General features: G+C 33.8%; 1 protein-coding gene across 17 annotated transcripts in view; it reads right to left on the bottom strand.

Moving 5' to 3' along the window:
* The window catches only part of Foxp (forkhead box transcription factor P), a 292,578-nt gene that overhangs the window by 140,128 nt on the left and 132,654 nt on the right, over positions 1 to 19,796 (bottom strand). For all 17 annotated transcript variants that reach the window (XR_012047024.1, XM_072895391.1, XM_072895353.1 and 14 more), the window contains one exon: positions 4,285 to 4,392. Coding sequence is in view for 13 of the 17 variants with exons in the window: in XM_072895391.1 (XP_072751492.1) it covers positions 4,285 to 4,392 (108 nt within the window). In the remaining 4 variants the exon portion in view is untranslated. The remainder of the gene's footprint in view (positions 1 to 4,284; positions 4,393 to 19,796) is intronic.

The following is a 19,796-nucleotide window of genomic DNA, read 5'->3' on the forward strand; positions in this document are numbered from 1 at the left end:
TCTCCTTGCATACCAAGTGGCACGCCGAGTCCTTTAGGACCGCGGAGTTAAAGATCTTGGGGGAATATTCCCTGCGGAATAGTTGCTTGTATCTTCAAATATACGTACGAGACGACGAACTGAGTTTTATGAGCTCGTCAAAAGGCGCTCGGTCGTCGCTTGATTTCTATTCAGGCGGCACGTAAATTTAAACGCCGTGAATAATTTTCATCCTACAATATCTAACAATCAACCCTTTACAGACGTTCTCTTTAAAAGTAAACTCTATAAGAGATAATTTCTAGTAAAGTTTTAAGAAATACAGAGGCTGCAACCCCGATATATCTAGACAGCAGTTTTAGATAGTCTGAGAAAGCAAGTTTCCTTCGTCATGAAAGCGTGATTTGCTCCAATTAGGTATCAATTTTATATAGAACAAAAATGTTCGCAATTAAATACGTTACAGCAAAAAGAAATGAAAATAATATATTTGTCACTTTAACGAATCCAATTAACAATTAGAATGGCAAAAATGTAATCTATACTGTTAATTATTCGTAATTCGTGAGTTTTGTCGCGCAAAACTAAAGAGCGCAGAGTATACTTCGGCTTTATTGATTCGTGGAAGGAAAAAATTTCCGGGCACGTATTACCGGTGATGAGCAGGATTCGCATCCGCGAGCTTTCGAATCTAGGCGGTTTAATCTATCATTGCGACAGCGAGACGAGAAGCCGGAGTAACTAGTACGGAATAATTAATAAATGCAAGGTGCATTAATATGCGTTGCGGAAGATGAGTTCGTGCGGACCTGAAGTCGGATGAGCACGGGCCCGGAGGCTAGAGAGAGAATTATAAAATAATAAAGAGAAAATTACGTAATGTGAGGATCAGATGAGAATTAGAGGACAATGAAGACGGGGTAAACCTCCCGTCTAAAGATGGTGAGGGAGAGAGGGGAGAGGAGAGAGGGGGAGGGGGCGGGGGAGGGAGGAAAGGGTGGAAACGCGCTTGCCGGGGGTTGGCGTAGAGAGGGAAGTGGAAAACCGGAGGTCGAGGACCAGACGTCTTAATGTCTGCATCGTCGGAAACTCGTCCCTCGCGCATGACTATCTCCCGCGACCCTTACATCTTTCCGATAAGAACCTTAAGTCCCGAAGATAAATTCGACTCTTTCTGAATCTTTGATATCCCGAATTCCGGCGTGCTAGTGTCTGGCACAAATCGGTATATCTAATTATTTGCGAAGGATGGGATTCAAATTTTTCTCTCTCTCTCCCCTCTCTCTCTCTCTCTCCCTCTCTCTACGAGATAGCTCATAAGTGACATGTCTCGTACATGCGATTTGCGATCTCGACTCTGCATCTTGTAAAAATAAACGTCTGTCGCCGAGATGTAAAAGAAAATTTTCGTGGCAGTATCTCGAGATATCCGATTAAAAGCATAAAGTAAGTGATCTATTTCATCAATAAAAGTAATAAATAAATAATTAATGTTATTTTACAAAAATCAATTTCCTCCGATTCTAAAAAATCTCTAGATCTATTTCGCGGTTTGTAGAACAACATTATATAAAGCCATGCATTTTTAAAATATTTTACTTCTCTCCCTCACAGCATTAAAAATCGCACTACTACTACATAGTCTTTCGCAAGCCTTTCATTATGAGAGCTGGTGAAATGTCGCGAGACTTATCGAAATGGAATACGATGTCGTCGCGAGTGCTAATCGGGGATTCTAATTAGTAGTCAGCCGGCGCAGGCTCGACGCGACTTTGTAAATGGTAACAATGTTATGTAATTAGGTAAAAAGTTCTGTAATCAAGAAGTAGATCTTCCGCCGAGCCGGCCGCCATACCATCGCGCGCTCTCCTCTGATCCTCCCACCCTCATTCGTATTAAAATAGTCTCGCTAGGAAAGCGTGCGTTGTGCTCTGCATATCTTAAAACCCAGGGGCTGCTGCGGGGGACGGTCTAAGAGCCACCACCCGTTCTGATTTTTGCCGCGATTCATATTACTACAGGCGTGGCTGAGATTATGAGAGCGGTATGAGAGAATCAACGCTCTTCCAACTTAAATTTCAGCTAAATTAGAACGCTCGAAATACTCAGTCGGCATTGTAAACTTAAAATTTCGCGAGCAAACATTTCTCGCCGATTATGCAAATTCGCGCAAGGCAAAATACTATAACGTGATATCACCAAACTATTAAGAAAATTCGCTGTTACTCTGTAATTTAATAATATACGCCTTTTGCCATCTATTATCTTTTTGCGACATCAAAATTAGATTTAAACGAAATCATTTTTTCGTTCTTGCATTACCTTTAGTAAAAAGATCATGTATTCCAAATTCAAAAATGCGGATAAGATTATAAGACGAAGAGAACCGGTAGAAAAAGAGAGAAAGAGAGAGATAAATGATACACGTATCGCTACGCATTGCTTCCTGAGATGCTGACAAATGCATACGTGATTGCAACAAGCGAGCGTACTGCACTGTCGTTGTCACATAAACATAGGCGATAGCGCAATTTGTGCATACGACCACACGTAACGCCATGCGTAAAAGGAGCTGCGCCACGTTGGGGTAAGCATACATGTATGTGCACGCATGAGATCATCGGTCGCGTACGCTCACGGAAACGCTGACGTCAGTGGTTTCGGTTGCTTTTGTTACTTTTGTAAACGATCGCGCTCGATATGATGATATCAGGAAGACGAATGCCGATTGTGCACGTGCGCCTGACGATCTGTACATGTTTAATTCTCCTTACTTAAACAAAGTATGTCATTCCTTACAAAAATATAACTATTACTGAAACTCATAGCTGAAACTCATCAGAATTTTCATATATTCAACGTGTATGTATGTGTGCATTTTGCATTTAATAAATGACAATTTATATTCAAAAATGTTATACGCGATGCATCTGATTAGTGGAAAAATCTATAGTTGAAGAATGTTTGCGTAAAGCAATATATTATAAGATATATAATTTTCCATGTTTTCAAGTTAATCTCCAATTATGCATTAATTATTCTCTTATTAAATAAATATAAAAAAGTGTGAGTTCTTATGTAATAACAGCACAATCACGTTGCATTGTATCATATGAAATATCGTCATATTGAACACGTGTAAAGGCGCGCGCCGTGCAATCCACATCGTAAAGATTGGAGATCGGCACGCGATTGGCGAAGGCAAATAATATGCAAATCAGCGAACACTGAAATTGTTGCGACTGGCACAAATAGTTGACGCGAATCATTGGCAGATCGTCACGCAGTTTGAATTCGACCAGAGATTATGCGAATCGTGCAGCATGTGAGTCATGAACAATGATATGAAACTTTGTACACGCAAAAAACATTCATCACACGTTGTCACGTACTCGTAAATAATCTTCGATAATAATCAAACATTAACGCGCGAATTGAGGCTTTCGCAAGACAGGAGAATGACCCGTCGAGAAAATTGCAACATTTAATGATTCACAAGAAAATATAAAAAAACTATCCAAGCATTTGACGAGATGGTCGCTCATTAAGGTCTCCTACGCGGGTGAGTCGGCGAGAACGAGTCGCGGAGGGGATGCGGAACTCGACACGGAATTAAATAAAAATAAAACGCGAGATAATAACGTTAGCGGAGGAGCCGAGAACCCAAGACAAATAGTCGAGGGAAAACAAAGCGTATTATAAATACCGGGTGACAGGACGAGTGGTGCGGGAGAGAGTGAGCGTAAGCGCAAGAGGGTAGTCGGCCACGATGCTCGAAGGGTGGAGGTTTTCGAGGAGGGGGTGACGATATAGTAGCCGACGACTCTTGGGAGAAAACGCTCGAGAAAGCAGAGACCCCGCCAACATTTTTGCTACCTGCCGACACAATGAGCCGCCGGATTTTTTTTCTCGTTCCTACCCTTCCTTCCTCATCCCTCGGAGCGACGCGAGCATTCTTACCCGCCGAAATTATAAATTTGACGCATTTACCCTCGCGAGAATTATAGCCAATAATCTCGAAAATCGTATTACGATTGAAATGTGCAACCAATTGACTTAGGAAAATAAATCTGAGATTATTTCCTATAAAATTATATTTTTTTTTTGTTACGAAAAATTTCTCTCTCATAAAAATTCAAGTCAATCTTTGAATAATTTCTCTTTTTTTCTTGGAGAAAAAAATAAATCTATATTTTAAACGTATTTTTATTCTACCTATAGTTGAAGACTATTTCCTACAACTATATATCTCAAAATATATAAGATTAAATTTAATTTACGTAATAAGTTAGTAAAAAAACTCACACTAGGACGACCGTGGCCGCGTGGATTCAGCTGCCAGGGAACTGTCGATGGCTGAAAATGTTCCTTTCCCCAGGAACCGTTGTCAAACGGATTTTCACCAATGTGTCCCTAAAACAAAATCAGTATTACAATTATTAAGACGTAAAAATATATTAGTATAATAACATATCTAAAAAAAAAACAAGTACAAAAATGTTTACATGTTTAAGTTTATAATATTATTAAGTATAATATTATTTATAATATTATACATAAAAATACAACTAAAGATATATCTTGCAAAGAAAATAATTTCTTTGATACGTTCAGTTAACAATAATCTGTACAAATATTATTAATAAACTTTTGACGAGAGAAGTACATGAAATTACTTGTACAATTGCGGATTTTTATTCTCACGGCTCGATAAACAAGAAAAGTTACGCGGCAGGGCTAAGTCGAGGGGCATCGATCTTCGCGAGGCTCCCGAAGTTTCAAAGTTTTTTCGGCGCTTTTCCGCACGCCGCGTCTCGCCGGCGAGCTTATTTTTGTAATATATTCCGCGAGCCGCGGCGTCTCCTCCCCCCCTCCTCTCTTTCTCGACTTTGCACCCCGTAAGCCTTATTTTTCTTTTAACTTTATTTTTAACCTAGAATCTCTTCCGACGGCAAGGTGGCACGCACATAAATCACCGGGTATAATGAGAACACTTCGTCTTCGGGTGCTTCGCCCTCTCAGTCGCAGACGCATCTTTTGCGAGGAACGGCTATTATATTATTCGTTGCTTCGCCGCGGAAATCGGCCGCCTTTATATTAATATTCATTTTCCTCATGAGGTGACACTGGCATTTCGCGTGAAATAAAGAGCGCTCGTCGATTTAAAAAAGACCTCAAAGATCCATAACGGAAAGAATACACGAGCAAATGTAATTTAAATATGATATTTTACTAAACGTCACACAATGGAGTATTTTATGTGCTATTGAAACTGGCGATATTTTATGTTCCGTATTTTATGATGTAAAGTTTTATTTACATTGCCGTTATTTTAAATCGCGTTTTTCGCCGTAAAAAACGAGACATCATATGTTGCTAGATTTATTAAAACATATATGAGGCACGCTTTTTGATATAGTTGTTCTCAATTTTTTTTGAACGGACAAATTTATAATATTGTCGCGACAAACTCATAAATGTAATTACCATTACATGTATAAATAATTTTAGATATATTTTTTATTGTAAATGTATGCCAATAATAAAATATTGTTCCAAGTAATGTCATCTACTTGAGAACTAATGTTCTAATAAATCATTTGACGTAAGAGTCCACCATTTAAACTAGAAGAATCGATTATATTTAAAGTTCAAAAGTTGGCCAGAGAATCATAATGATGCAACCGTAATGATTTACAGGAATCAGCGTAGAATATGACCGAGATCCTAAATTATTTTGGCATCGTATAATTAGCTAAAATTTCCTTCAAGTGTATGCGTTACGCAAATCTCAGAAATACCCCTGCAAATCTCGCTGCATGAATTGAAACGCGAACGAATAAAACAAAAAATACAATTATCTCTTTGTACATTTTAAAATACATATATTCTCTTATTTTTAAATAAATATATATTCCATTTAATACATACAATAATATCATTCTCGAATGTCAAGCTCATCGAAGAAACGACAGAATAGTTTCGACACAAAATCTGTATGTGAAAATAGAAAACGAATCTTCAACCGTGTTAAATAACCCGCAAAGTTACGGAGACTTTGAAATCGTAAATTTTAAAGTGAGTCGCAGGGACTCGAGGCCTGATCGATTACTATGCGAAGTCGACATAGGATCTGAGGGGTGTAATTACAAAATGTAACTCCGTTTATTTCCACGCGTGACGCGTGTAGGGGTGGTAAGGTAATGTGTAACGATCGTCACGCGCGGTCGATGAAACTTGCTTGCCAGCGGCTGTCTTTCACTGCGTGTCTCTTTCTCTCTCCTTCTGCCTTTAGTCCTCCTTCTTTTCCCCCTTTCCCTTTCTTTAAAAAGAGTGCCTCGTGTATTCTCCGTATATACCGAGGCACAGAAATAAACAGTCGCGGTAGAAAATACTGAACCGGATAGCATATATAAATATGTGGAGGCTATTGAAGCACATATTGTACGGGCGGTACATTTGCATGAGCCAGCCGAGTTCTCAACGCGCAGCTGGACATACACGCGACAAAAGAAAACGCGCAAACAAAACACGCGATGCACACCACCGCCCACCGCACCCCGCACCGTTTTCTCGCGCTTGTCGTCATGCTGGTCGTCGCGTCGGTCGTCGTCATCCCGCGCGCGGCATCATACAGAGAATGTTGTATATTAAGTATTGTATCACGTCGAAATAAACAAACGGATCTTTTCCCGCTACGCGACAAACCGAAGATCCAACGTCCTTCTCTCTCGATATGTTCATTGTCAAATCGCGTCACGTGCGCGAACGACGACGTGCTGCAAGGCAGAAAATTGACGGCGATTTTAATTAACTTCTCTGTTACCGTCTCCAGATCAGTTATAGTTAATACCTTTTATATTTATATATAATTATATATTAACGCGTAAAATTGGATGATGCCAATACACAGAATATGGATTTATTTTCTTTGCAAAATAACACTGGCAGCGCTGCAATATATTTTTTATCAAATCTATAAATCTACTATACTAATCTGTAGAATAATTGAATAATATATTTTAGGAAATTATGTCTATAATACATATATATATATATATATATATATATATATATATATATATATATACATACATATTTTAGGAAAGGTATTACAAAATTAATGCAGAGATGTCATTTCGTGAATCTTCAGTCTTACGTACAACAAAATTGAACAAGTAATTATTCAAGCGTATTATATTAGATAATTTTATTATTTATAAAACGCAAATTAAAATAAATCTTTATATTTGTTCTCTCAAGATTAGTCATCCGTATACATACATATAATTTCAAAATGTAGTCACATATTTGATATAACGCATATTACTTTTTTAATAAAAGTTACTACCGATCTTGAGCAATAGCAAAAAATTATCATCATATAAACAATATATAAACAGTGAATATCTGAGACCTACAAAAACATAATAAAATATAAAAACTCGTAAAAATTAATATACTTTGTAACAAAAGTTCCAAGGAAACACGCGAATGTATTTGGTCACGCGTGCTCAATGACGAAAGCCACACGCCGCCAGCAGACTTGGTCGGTAGAATATTAGAAAATAATTTTCATACAATAATTTTCATACGACGTATGAGTGTATACAAATGTATAACTATATCCATACCGAATATCCCTATTATTATATTTTTCTCTCTTCAATAATTTCATAAAAATCTTTGATAACTAACAAGATATGCGTGTTTTTTTATGAGAGACGTTAATAATATGAAAAATAATCGTAGCATCTTTTTTTTATCATGGAAATGATTTTTAATCCCTAATATGACGGAATATTTTCACGCCACGGGCTAATAACACTTCTAATATAAATCACGTGGTTACGATCGCAGCCGCGTGTCTCCGTAGCTCTGTATTTAAGCGGAGATCTAACCGCGACCTAATTCGAAGATAAGATAAGTCGTTAAGTGCATGGCGCGGCAGCCCCTCGCGATACTACCCGGTGTTTTATTGCCGCGACGGCCCATCCCCTCGATCCTCTCCTTCGAGGCACGGTGAGATTTATTGTAAAATTCGATAGATATTGCCAATTACAACCCCCGCGGCGCCTACCACCGGCCCGCGATATCGACAGAGTCGGGAACAGGCACCTCCCGCCTCCCGGTTGAGCCTCGAGAATTTTAAATGCGTTTTATGTACAGAGACGACGCAGTACGTTGCATAAATCCGTTCCCCTGAAAATATGATTACGATCATTCCCTTCTCCCCTCCCCCTTCCCCTTCCCCTTCCCTTTCCCTGTACTACGCGAGAATGAGAGAAGGAACGAGAGGATGAATGGGAGGAACGACCTACCGTCCCCACCGTCCCCCGTGAACTCCCTCAGACACGGCACGACGATAAAACATTTCATTTCGTTCCGAGTGTCTCACGAGGAGGTCGAATAATCTCGTCAATTATTATTTTTACTACTGCCTTCTACATGCTAATTTTTCGCACGTATATCGCGTCTCCAGGATCATTGGCCGAGCGACGAAATGTCTCGTCCGAAATCGCGAATGATGAATATGCAATCTGTTCGCTCATCCCCTCCCGCTTCTTCCCCCCCCCCCCCCGGAGATCGACACGGTTCTAGTAATTGTGAAATTCAAATTCATGGTTTGATTATTTACGGAATTACCAAACGATTGTAAATATAAATAGATTTTTCGCGAAACGATACGAATGGCGCACAGATTCACACTAAACTGATGACATAAATGATGAAATCATGGAGACATTTCAGCTGCAATTTAATAATTAATATACAACAAGGAAGTCAATATCAATAAATTTATTCCAAATCCAGGTAATAGAACTAATTTATCACTTTAGTCAATGCGCCATTAATGGAAACCATTTGTCACGTCATCTGAATGTTTAAACCAGCATTCGCCAATATGTACATTATTATCGTTAAATTCACGTCAACTTTTAATTTAACTTCTTTAATCGCAAATCGCTTTAAAGTTACTAATTTTATCTTAATTACTTTGACGCATTTTTCATATGATTATATTACGACAATATCTGCGATATCATTTACTTGTTTGCATAAATAAATTTTTTTTCTATGGTAAATATTATCGTAAGAGAAAAATATGGGAGAAAAAAAATATCATTCGATCATATCTTACATATGATTTTAAAACAAAAATGTATTCTCTAATTATATAAAAAAATTACTTAAACAAGCATAAAATAATATCAAATTATGAATTTTTGTTCATTTATATAAAAATTGGTAATATGATGATCACGATTAGATAAGATCTCGCGTAATTTTTTTAACAAGAAAAAACTAGCATAGATAACAAAGCGCTTATGTCACCGACAATTTTTTTCCGTCCAGTCGTTAACTCATGTAACGCCGACAAATAGACGCGCTTTCAGATGCGGTCGTCCGAACGAACGAGTTACGATCGCGGGGCTTCTAAAAATAAATATGTTGTTTATTCACAAGTAAACCGGATGCCGTTGTTTGCTTTGGAGCAAATTGTTTTGTTAAGTTTTGCCGAGCGAGAACGAGCCGCGGATGCTCGCCTCCACGTGTACGCGCGAAAGACAGAAGCGTGTACGATATGAAGACGGAACACAGGAAGGACAACGAGAAGAGCACGACGGAGTCGACTGTCCCGATCTCTCTATGCTTTTTCCGGTCTGTTTTGCTCCTCCGCTTGTGATGCTTGTGCCTCCAGTTGTACGTTGATTCTAACACTATAACCGGTGCTGACACTATAGCGCGTACAACACGTGAAGATGCGACGAACAGCTGACGCTGTAATCGCGATTCTCGCAGTGATAGCCAGATTGCGTCAGGCGAGTCGTAATTTGCATTACGATGACTCATGAGTCAAAAATAAGATTTATACTGACATCCCAAGATGGTAAGAATATATTATCATTTCGCGTCGTTATTATTGCAAGAATATGCGTTTAATAAATGCGATAATAATTAATGATTTATTACAACTTGCATATTTAAGAATATAATCTTACAATTATATAATTATATTATTCAGTTTGTATAATGTAAATAATTTTTAAATTTTACTTATTTCAGACTCATTAAAAAAATTACCACACACACATACACATATGTTTTTTGTAATTAAATTTGTAAATTAATATTGTACTTTATGTAGACAAATGTAAAATTCCGCTTTACGGTCTAATAAATGTGCCAAAATAAATTAATAAATTACGTAGACTCGAAGATAAGAACAAGTCGATTCCCACGATTCGCAGACCGATTTCCATTGATAACTGTGTATAATAACGTTAAAGTTACGCTATTTTCAGCCGAAGAACCAAAGTGAACAATATAGTGCTCTCCTGGCCATTCGTGTCCGCTGCAACACGCGAGATATTCTTAGCATCCACTTCGCAGGCATAAAGTTGCGATATGCATGGATTCTCCGCATTCACGTTTACTTTCTAGAGCGGCGCTGTGCATAATGCAAACAACGTGTAATATATCCGCACCGAAGATAGAACACTAGCAGCATATTTCGAACTATTATTCTAACAGTTAACTGTTGAATTACTTTATCGCGCCGTATTAGAGTCGTATTTTCTTAACTGGATTATTAAAAGGTTCGTTTATATTCTGACGATATGAATTAACGATTGTAATTAGTAAATATTTTATTATTTCGTTGTTTTTTTTAGAATACTAATGTTTTTTTTTCTTTTTTTTTATTATATTATTTTTATCAAATTAATATGATACGAAGTAGGTAATGCAATATGCATATTTTTCAATAATTTATATTTTGTATGTATATTTTATATTTTGTAATAAAAAAATTTTAAAAGATAAATAAAAATTTTTAAGGAATTACTTTTGCACATGAAAATTAAATTAATATAAACAAATTTTAATTTCCGTAAATTATTATTTAAAAGTATATTAAGAGATCAAAGTTATCATACATATATATATATATATATATATATATATTAAACAAATTTTTCTGTTTTTATTGTCTCTTTTGCCATCGTTAACAAATCCAAATTGGATTATATATATATATATATATATATATATATATATATATATATGTATATATTATATAAATCATTTATATATATTATTCATATATTAGATCAAGTATATTACTTTTGTTTATATTAAAGAATAAGTCTCTTATATATAGAATAATCATAAATCATAAATATATTAAAATAAAGAGTGCAATCCTTGATACAATGTAAATAAAAATCGCATCTCAATAATATACTGAAAAAATGAATTTATCTCTTCGTTGTAATCACAAGACCGACGTACCTTTTTACGCCAAATCAATCCGGATAACTGCACGTGTCCAGTACATAACATAAAATCCGACAAATGCAATTATAAATCTTGCGGGACACTCTCGAGAAGCAGGACGAACAGTGGAAAGCGCGTCGAGGGTAGAAGGACGAGAACAGAGAAAAAGGAACTATAGGAGAACTCGAAAGTTGTAGGGAAGAGGAGAAAAGGAACCGCTGGGGAAACCATGGGCGCGTTGCCTCTTGGCTAATTACAAAACGCAATTTAAGCGAGCATCACGGAAACGCGCTAAGTAATATCATTTCGCCGCGAGAGCCAAAGCGGACACCCGGTACAGATTCGCAGATTAATGCCCTTTAATAAACAGCGCCCTTCGGACCGACGCTCGAGCGCGCTCCTGCCCAAGTATTCTTCTTCCTGTTTTCTTTTTATTTACCTCGCTCGTGGAAACAAAAGGGAAAACAACCGCTGAGAGCACGGTCTCCTTTATCTCACGATACACAAATGCATTTAACGTGGATTACACTTTTTCCGCTGCTTACAAGTGTAGTGGTGACACGACATTTATGGCCCGCAAAAGAGAAGATAAACTTCGCAAGTATTTTATCAGTGATATCAAGTTTGTCAGATGTAAAAGAGTTGACTTAACGTTTCATTCCAAGAAAATTATTTATTTATGGCAATTTTTATAAATCAAACTTTGAATACAATTTTATCTAAAACAATATATACAATACACACATATATATATATACACACACACATATATATATATATTTTTTTTTCTTTTGACATATATAATGACCGCATCAATTCATGTCAAAATGATAAGGTCGTGAAAGAGAAACTTACATCACTTTTCTTCGATTATAGTAACCTGACTCATAACTGAGTAACATTAAAATTTATTTTATTTATTGGAGATAATGTAAATATGTAATGCAATAAAATATAATAATAAAACACATTGGGATGCTTTGAAATATAAATATGTGTGTAGCAAATTACAAACAAAACTTTTTTACATAACATGCCAGACTGAATATAGCAAAGTTTCTGATGCATTTAGTAAATTCACTTTACTACTAACAAGCTATAAATCTGTTTTGTTGATAAAAACTTATTTATGCAACTTGCAAGAATCATGTGCATAAATTGTTTTTCTTCTAACATTGTAAGTAATAATAATTAATGTATATACTTTACGAATTTTTAAACTCAACACTGCATTAATAATTATACCTATATTACCTATGTAACTACTGTAATAATAAACAATATATGTTTTCTTATATACAGAGTATCCTGTAATTGCCGAAAAACTTTTTAATGGCAGATTCTTGAGATCATTTGGAGTCGATTTTTCCTCAGCAAAAATATGGAGAAACGTCATCATTTTTTGTCATTATATATCTTTGTAATTAAGCTTTAAATTAAAATTCTATTATAATAAACTCTATCTGAAATTAACTGAAAAATGTAGTTTTGATAATCTTCTAACAAAAAGTTTAGTTTGCGAAAAGCGCCTTTTTTCAATCGTTTATAACTCGGAAATTATTAATGCCTCATTTTCGCTGAATATTATATATTATTTATTACATATTATTTATTATATTATATATTATTTATTTATATATTATTATTATATTTATATTTATTTATATAAATATATAAAACAAGAGAAAAATCAATTATTAATGGTAATTCAATTTCTAAATTGAGTACAATTATATGTATTTACACATAAATAACAATTCTATTGCACATCATGTCAGAACGTGTCTGCAATTGTAGTTGACGATCACTGTGTTATTGTTACCTGACTATATATGGCATAACTGAAAAACGAGGCACATCCACACCATTGAATATATTCAAACAACATTGCATATGTTTCAACTTGTAGCAATCAGCATTTAAATTAAGATGCGATAAACCAGTCAGTACAGTAACGAACTAGCACCAGTCCAGTTTATTTTAATTTATGAAATGAGTTGTGGATTGTTCGTATACATCGATTATATCGAATCATATCGTATATAAACTATAATAATGATATATATGTTTTTTATATCTAATTCTTAACTGCTGGTGCCATTAAATAACAATTTTTAAAAGTTAATTCAGAAGATAAATAATTAAAATATTATCATCGATTTCGAAAATAATGTTGATAAAACTGGATTAATCAATAAGATATATAATTTCAAGCCAAAGCAAATTGAACTTTTTAATAATTTGTCACAATCTTTTTTTTTAATACCAACCAAAATGAGAAAATTGATAAAATAATCACGTTTTCCTCACATATTATGACGTAATCACAATTTTGAAGACGTGTGTAAACGAACAGTTCTTCCTATCGATGTTTGCATACCACTTAAGACGCGATACCGAATTAATAATCGCGTTAGATTTGCCTTCGCGAGTTTCGAAAGAAAAGAGGGAATGTTCGCGGCAGTACAATTTGCTGATTGACGTCCTTACCATTAGCCGGCTTAAAATTATTTGTGATCGTTGGCGCGTTCGTTTGCTGACAAACACTTTTTCCCAATTTCGACGAGCGTTGTCGTCATCGTGGCACACTTGTTCAAACACGAGTTGGCGCGCATAAATAACATCATGGCGTAAATAACATTAACACGTGTGCCCTATGCGTGGGTGTCGAATTTCCGAAGTCAAATCGATACGCACAAGCCGGGTAAACGATATCTATACTTTTCATTTAAAGCACTAAAAAAATAAACTCAACTTTTTTTATACAATTATGCAAAGGAAGAGAAAAAAAAAGATAAAGAATAGAGAATTGTATAAATGGAAAAATAGATTCTCAATATTATAAATATTTTTTTTAATATAGCCTTTTTTTGCTGTGTGAGAGAGAGAGAGAGAGAGAGATATTTGTTTAATATAGATAAATAAAAATTCAGAAGTTATATATTGATATCGATAAATTTCTAACTATGAATCATACGTGAAAGCAAATTTAAATTGGTGTTAAATATTAGCAGTTGATTATTTTATTAGTAATGCATCCTTATATATAATTAAATTATTAAAATCCTTTAATCCTCGAGATTTGTTGTCCATATATAATCATATGAAAAATTATGCAGCGTTTTCACGCGTTTAAAATTATTAAGAAATTAATAATTACCCATCGCACGAAAACAATGAGTATCACGACTACGTCGTGATCTTCTTTCTCTATGTCAATCTTCTTTTCCGAGCATTCACCGCAATAAATTAATCAATGATGAAAAACCATGGCAAAAAATACCTTGTAGAATTTAGCCTTATAATACGAAACGTTTGGCGCGATTTCAGCGAAAAAGTAGATGGTGCGAAAAAGATGCATCGTGACTCGGACCCGGCATTCATTCTTGGAAACTGTGAACCTGACTGGGAGCTCAAGAAGGCAACAACATCTCTCAAGGCCATTCGACAAGAGAATCAGGTGATCCGATCTGTGCAATCAAATTGTCTGTTTAATTTGTATGCACAAGAAATGACTTTCCATCAAATATTTTCTTGATGCTAATAATCTAATCATTGAACACACATTGTTCATTTTTTGTTTTACAATATTCTGGAAATATTATACGTAAAATATAAAAAAAAGTTTATTTATTAATTAAATATTGCGTAACAAGTTTGAAATAATTTTATATAAATAATAAATTAATATAAATTTTATTTGTATCAAAATTTTTATGCCTTTTTTCTTATCATGTTCTATATTAATAGATCATATTTAATGTAACATTCTTGAATTGATTGGACTGAATTCTTAAAATAACTTTGGGTACATTTGAATAAAATAAAAAAATGTAAAATCTAATAAAATTAATAAAGCGAGAGAGCTATTACATCTTTCTGTTACGTTAAATTATTTTGTTTTTATAAATTTATATGATAGATATACATTTTTGATATAATAAAGATATTCAAACAATATATTCTTACTTTCTTAAGACATTTTATTAAATTCAGTTAAACAATTTTAATTATACAGATACATGTTTTTCATTTTTCAGATACTTATATTTTCGTATAATCTTTGCGAAATATTCGCTGCAATGTTCGAGACACGACGTTGCGCGTGATATCGTATAAAAACGAAAAAATAATAGGTTGGCATTGTCTCCTCTCCGCTTTGGTGGGCCAGCAACTAAGGAGCACGGTCGTGGATGGGAAGGGTGAGTGCCGAGCGGCGAAACGCTACCCGAATAAAAATGGGGTGTTTATAAGCGAGTATCCAATGTATCACGCTATATTTACATACACCCCGCGTTTACAGTCCGCTACTGTATATCTATGATGGTCTCTACCACCCGTTTTAGTTTCGAACCGCTGTCGGAGACGCGGAGCGATGCATATAGCTAATGCAATAAAAATTAAATATGATATTTCACCCGACATTCCATCTTCGAATGTATAATTCGAGATTCGCATGATTTATCCTTGCTCTTAATCGAAACGCGAAATAAGTAGAGCATTGCACATTATATTTTTATATTTTTATTTTGATTAATGCTTCTTCAATTTTATTGTGTAACTTTTGTATAAATATATAGATATTTGGAAATAAATATGTGTATAAAAAAGCAAAAAAAATATATAAATTCTATTAAAATTTTCACGACGCTACGTATATAATAGGAATGTTAAAATATACATATATATGTATTTGTAAATCTGCATATTAAAAATATCTTTCCAACTTATATTTTATATTTTATATTAGCATAGTATTATTAATCACGGAAAATCCAGGGAATTTACAGCAAAATATAATTAAAATTAATAAGGAAAATAGTTATTTTAGGTGCTTTCCCGATATAAAATATTAGAGTATTTTTTTTATGTTTGATTATTAAATAACAAAATTTCGATTCAGACAATCGCACGGAATCAAATGGTGATTTATTGAATGTTGTTGATAAAAAGTCGTTTCGTGATACAAATATGTTTTGACGTCGAGCAATTCGTATTTTAAGCCGTAAAGTACAGCCAATTATATTTTTTGCGCATCGGTCAACGGATAATTGCGTAAATAAATACGAATATATATATGTGCTACCCATTAATACGCCCCGTAATCCCACATTCAACACTGGACGATAATTTATATAAACAATAAAAATTTCGAATTGGAGAAGTTAGAGAATAAGCGCGTCACAGTTATCGATCCACGTAGCAAGTTTATAGTCCGATAACCTCCTTTATTTAGTGGAATTTCTGTTTGATCGCGCACGAGCATCCCTTCGATGAGAAGGGTCCCCGTGATTTGCCTGATTCTTTCGCACGGCCGCTTCTCAATCTCGATCTAAGCTTCGGAAGGACCGCGCGTTCTATATTGCAAATCATTTCTTTTCCTCAGAATTTCATAAATATACATAACAGTGACAGAGTTGATGCAATCATAACAACCTTGTGGGTATTTGTAATCAAACATTCAATTAATGCTACAAAATTTCTCTCCATTTATTGAGAAAGCATCAGAAAATTTAAGTAATCGAAAAATATCCGTATAATATATAAATACACAACACGAAAAATTGTTAATATGTCCAATAAATAAATTCTTCCAATCAAATATATCGAACAATTCTTGTAAACAGAGCAGTTATAAAAATAGTCATAAGTAACAAATACAATAATATATATATATAATATTGTAATGAAATGCAAAAATTAACGCGATATTATTAAATATTTCAAGAAATATAAAAAATAATAGCTAGAAAAATATTACATGTACTATGAAACTCTATGTATAACCAATAGCGTTACTATATAATAAAATAATATAGGTTGCATTATATAATCTGTTTTATATATTAATAGGAAGTAATTAAAAAAAATTAAACTTTAATAAATCTCTCTCTCTCTCTCTAAATTAAGTATTACATAAATCTTTCGTTTTCAGTATTCTGGATTTATTTAATAATTTCTACACATACATAACTAAGTAACTAAATAAATTTTTCAGACACTAAAAAGAGAGAGAGAGAGAGAGAGAGAGAGAGAGAGAGAGAGAAAGAGAGAGAGAGAGAGAACGAAAAAAGGAAAATAAAAAGATAATTTATCTGAAAAGTTTTAATAACTAATAAATATTAAGAAAATTTTCATGTAATAAGTAAATATCAAAATTCGAAAAAAAGATTAAAATATTTAGTTCTAGATATATAAATTCTTTATGAAATATAAACATTTCTATTACCTATTAAATTTAAAAATATTTAAAATTATCAAAATATAATGTTTTGATAGGTAAGAATAAATGACTTTTCTGCTTTTTCGATGCAATTGATATGAAAAAATTAAAATTGATATTTTTGGTATTATTATATATATGTATCATATATGTATTATACATATATCATATTATTATGATATATAAAAAAATTTATTTATGTGATCATTTTCACGTATGTAAACTGAATATATTATATCTTCTAACTTGTCAACACTCACATAACAGGTATTTTCGAGAAAATAATTCATATGCAAACTAGCTTGAATAGATTGTATAAAATACGCCGCGTTTCCTCATGAATTCTATGAGAATATGATAAACATACAAGATCTTTGACCGGTAACTGTTTCATACACTTTTGAAACTGTGGATTAATAATACATCGTAACAGGAGTTCTGCATAATTTCTCAGTCTCATACTTGGTATACTGCCAGTTATTTTGACATGGAATCCTAAGAACGTTGTCAGACCGCAAATAGTAAATAGCTGCTGCATTAACGTCCCACATTCAGATGGAAAATTTACAGTTTGCTCTGTCTGTTACAATATATGCCAGATTTATCTGTCTCGTATTTAATAATTTTAATGAACGTTTTAGTAGGCAGCAGCATAATATATATCCATTTAACTCCATTTCACATTTGCAACTGATATTTATACATATGTCAAACTAATAAAAAAACGATTTATTTTCAGAAAATCAGAAATTAATGATAAGAAAAATTTTAGAATTTAAAAAAAAATTCAGCCTTCGCTGCCAACATTTTTTTTAATCTTAATGTGTGAATTTAATTGTTGAAAACATTAATAGAATACATGTACGATATCATGTTTTATAACAATAAATTATTGTAAGATTTCATAATATCAAGAATAATATATGCGTGAAATAAAACAAAGATAAATACACAAATATTAAAAGTTAAAATCAATCAATTACAGCTTATATATAAAATATATGTTTGGCGCACATATAACACGATGCTTAAACATGTAAAAAAGTTTCGACAAAATTTGACACTATTTGAAGAGGCCCGATGACCGATGTTGAATATTATTCGTGCGAGAAAAGGTCGCGGTCGAATCAGCGTCAATCAGAATCTCGCCTTGACACCCACGTTGTAAACCGAATCGAAAATTCAATTTAATGCCGCCGAATTCTCGCCGGAATATTAAGTTGCTAGACTTTGGCTTCCATCTGTACAAGATGGTATATGAGTACAAGTTGTATAAAATTTTTTGTATGACGCAAAAAATATATCTTTCTTAAATTTCACGTATTCTAAAAAGATTTAATTTTTCAATACTAACAATTTAATAAAACTTTTGCTTATATTATCATTCAAATTTGTTCCGATGATAAGTCAAACAAACTAAACAATATTAATTTGCAGAAATAATATATAAATATAATTGCTTTAACATATAATTTATCGCCATCATATTATTATATTATTTGACGTCATAAACCAAAAATCATTTTTATCTCAGTTAAATATTGTTATCATATAATGGTTTATAAATATAATAAAGATTATTCGAAGCAAAAAGTTAAATATTTTTTTAATAAAATAGATATTTTTATTAAATATATACGAGAGCGAGAGAAAGAGTTACAGTCTTCCTGTACATTGACATTTGTTCAAAGTATTTTCGCGTAATAATGTTTTGCGAATTACGACGAGTTATCCGGCAGTAAAATTCCGCCACTATAGTCAACGTCACGTACTGTACGTATATAACGAAACGGGCGACGTAGAAAGTATAACCCAGGGAAAATGTGTATCTCCGAAGTAAAGTCGACGTAAAAATAATGGCGTCGGGGCTTACCCGATTATTTATTATTTCATATACAGAGCCGAGCCGATAACGGGCGCGGCGGTGCATTAGCATTTTTTTGTTGTTTAAAAATGAAATATACGGGGTGTTGTCGGCGAAAGAGTACCCGGTCTAAAGTCGTCTCGCTCGAGGGAGCTCCTGATCTCCAAATAAGTGGGTATACGCTTTCCTGAATACTAAGTCATAGATATAAAAACCCTATCGCGTCATTCATTCGGGCTAATAATACGCAAGCGCATCGCTGTCAGATTGCGCTGGAATAAATTAAATATTTTCTTCCATTGCTTCATTCAAATTACAAAATTAGAGTAGAATTTAATAGTTTCAACCAATAGTGTATGGGGGATATTATATATACTATATAATTATATAGCTCATTCTTCTCTCTCTTTCTCTTCTTTTCAAAATCTGTTGACTCATATCAGATACTTT

The sequence above is a fragment of the Anoplolepis gracilipes genome, chromosome 1, assembly GCF_047496725.1.
Source record: "Anoplolepis gracilipes chromosome 1, ASM4749672v1, whole genome shotgun sequence".
In the NCBI taxonomy this organism is placed as follows: domain Eukaryota; kingdom Metazoa; phylum Arthropoda; class Insecta; order Hymenoptera; family Formicidae; genus Anoplolepis; species Anoplolepis gracilipes.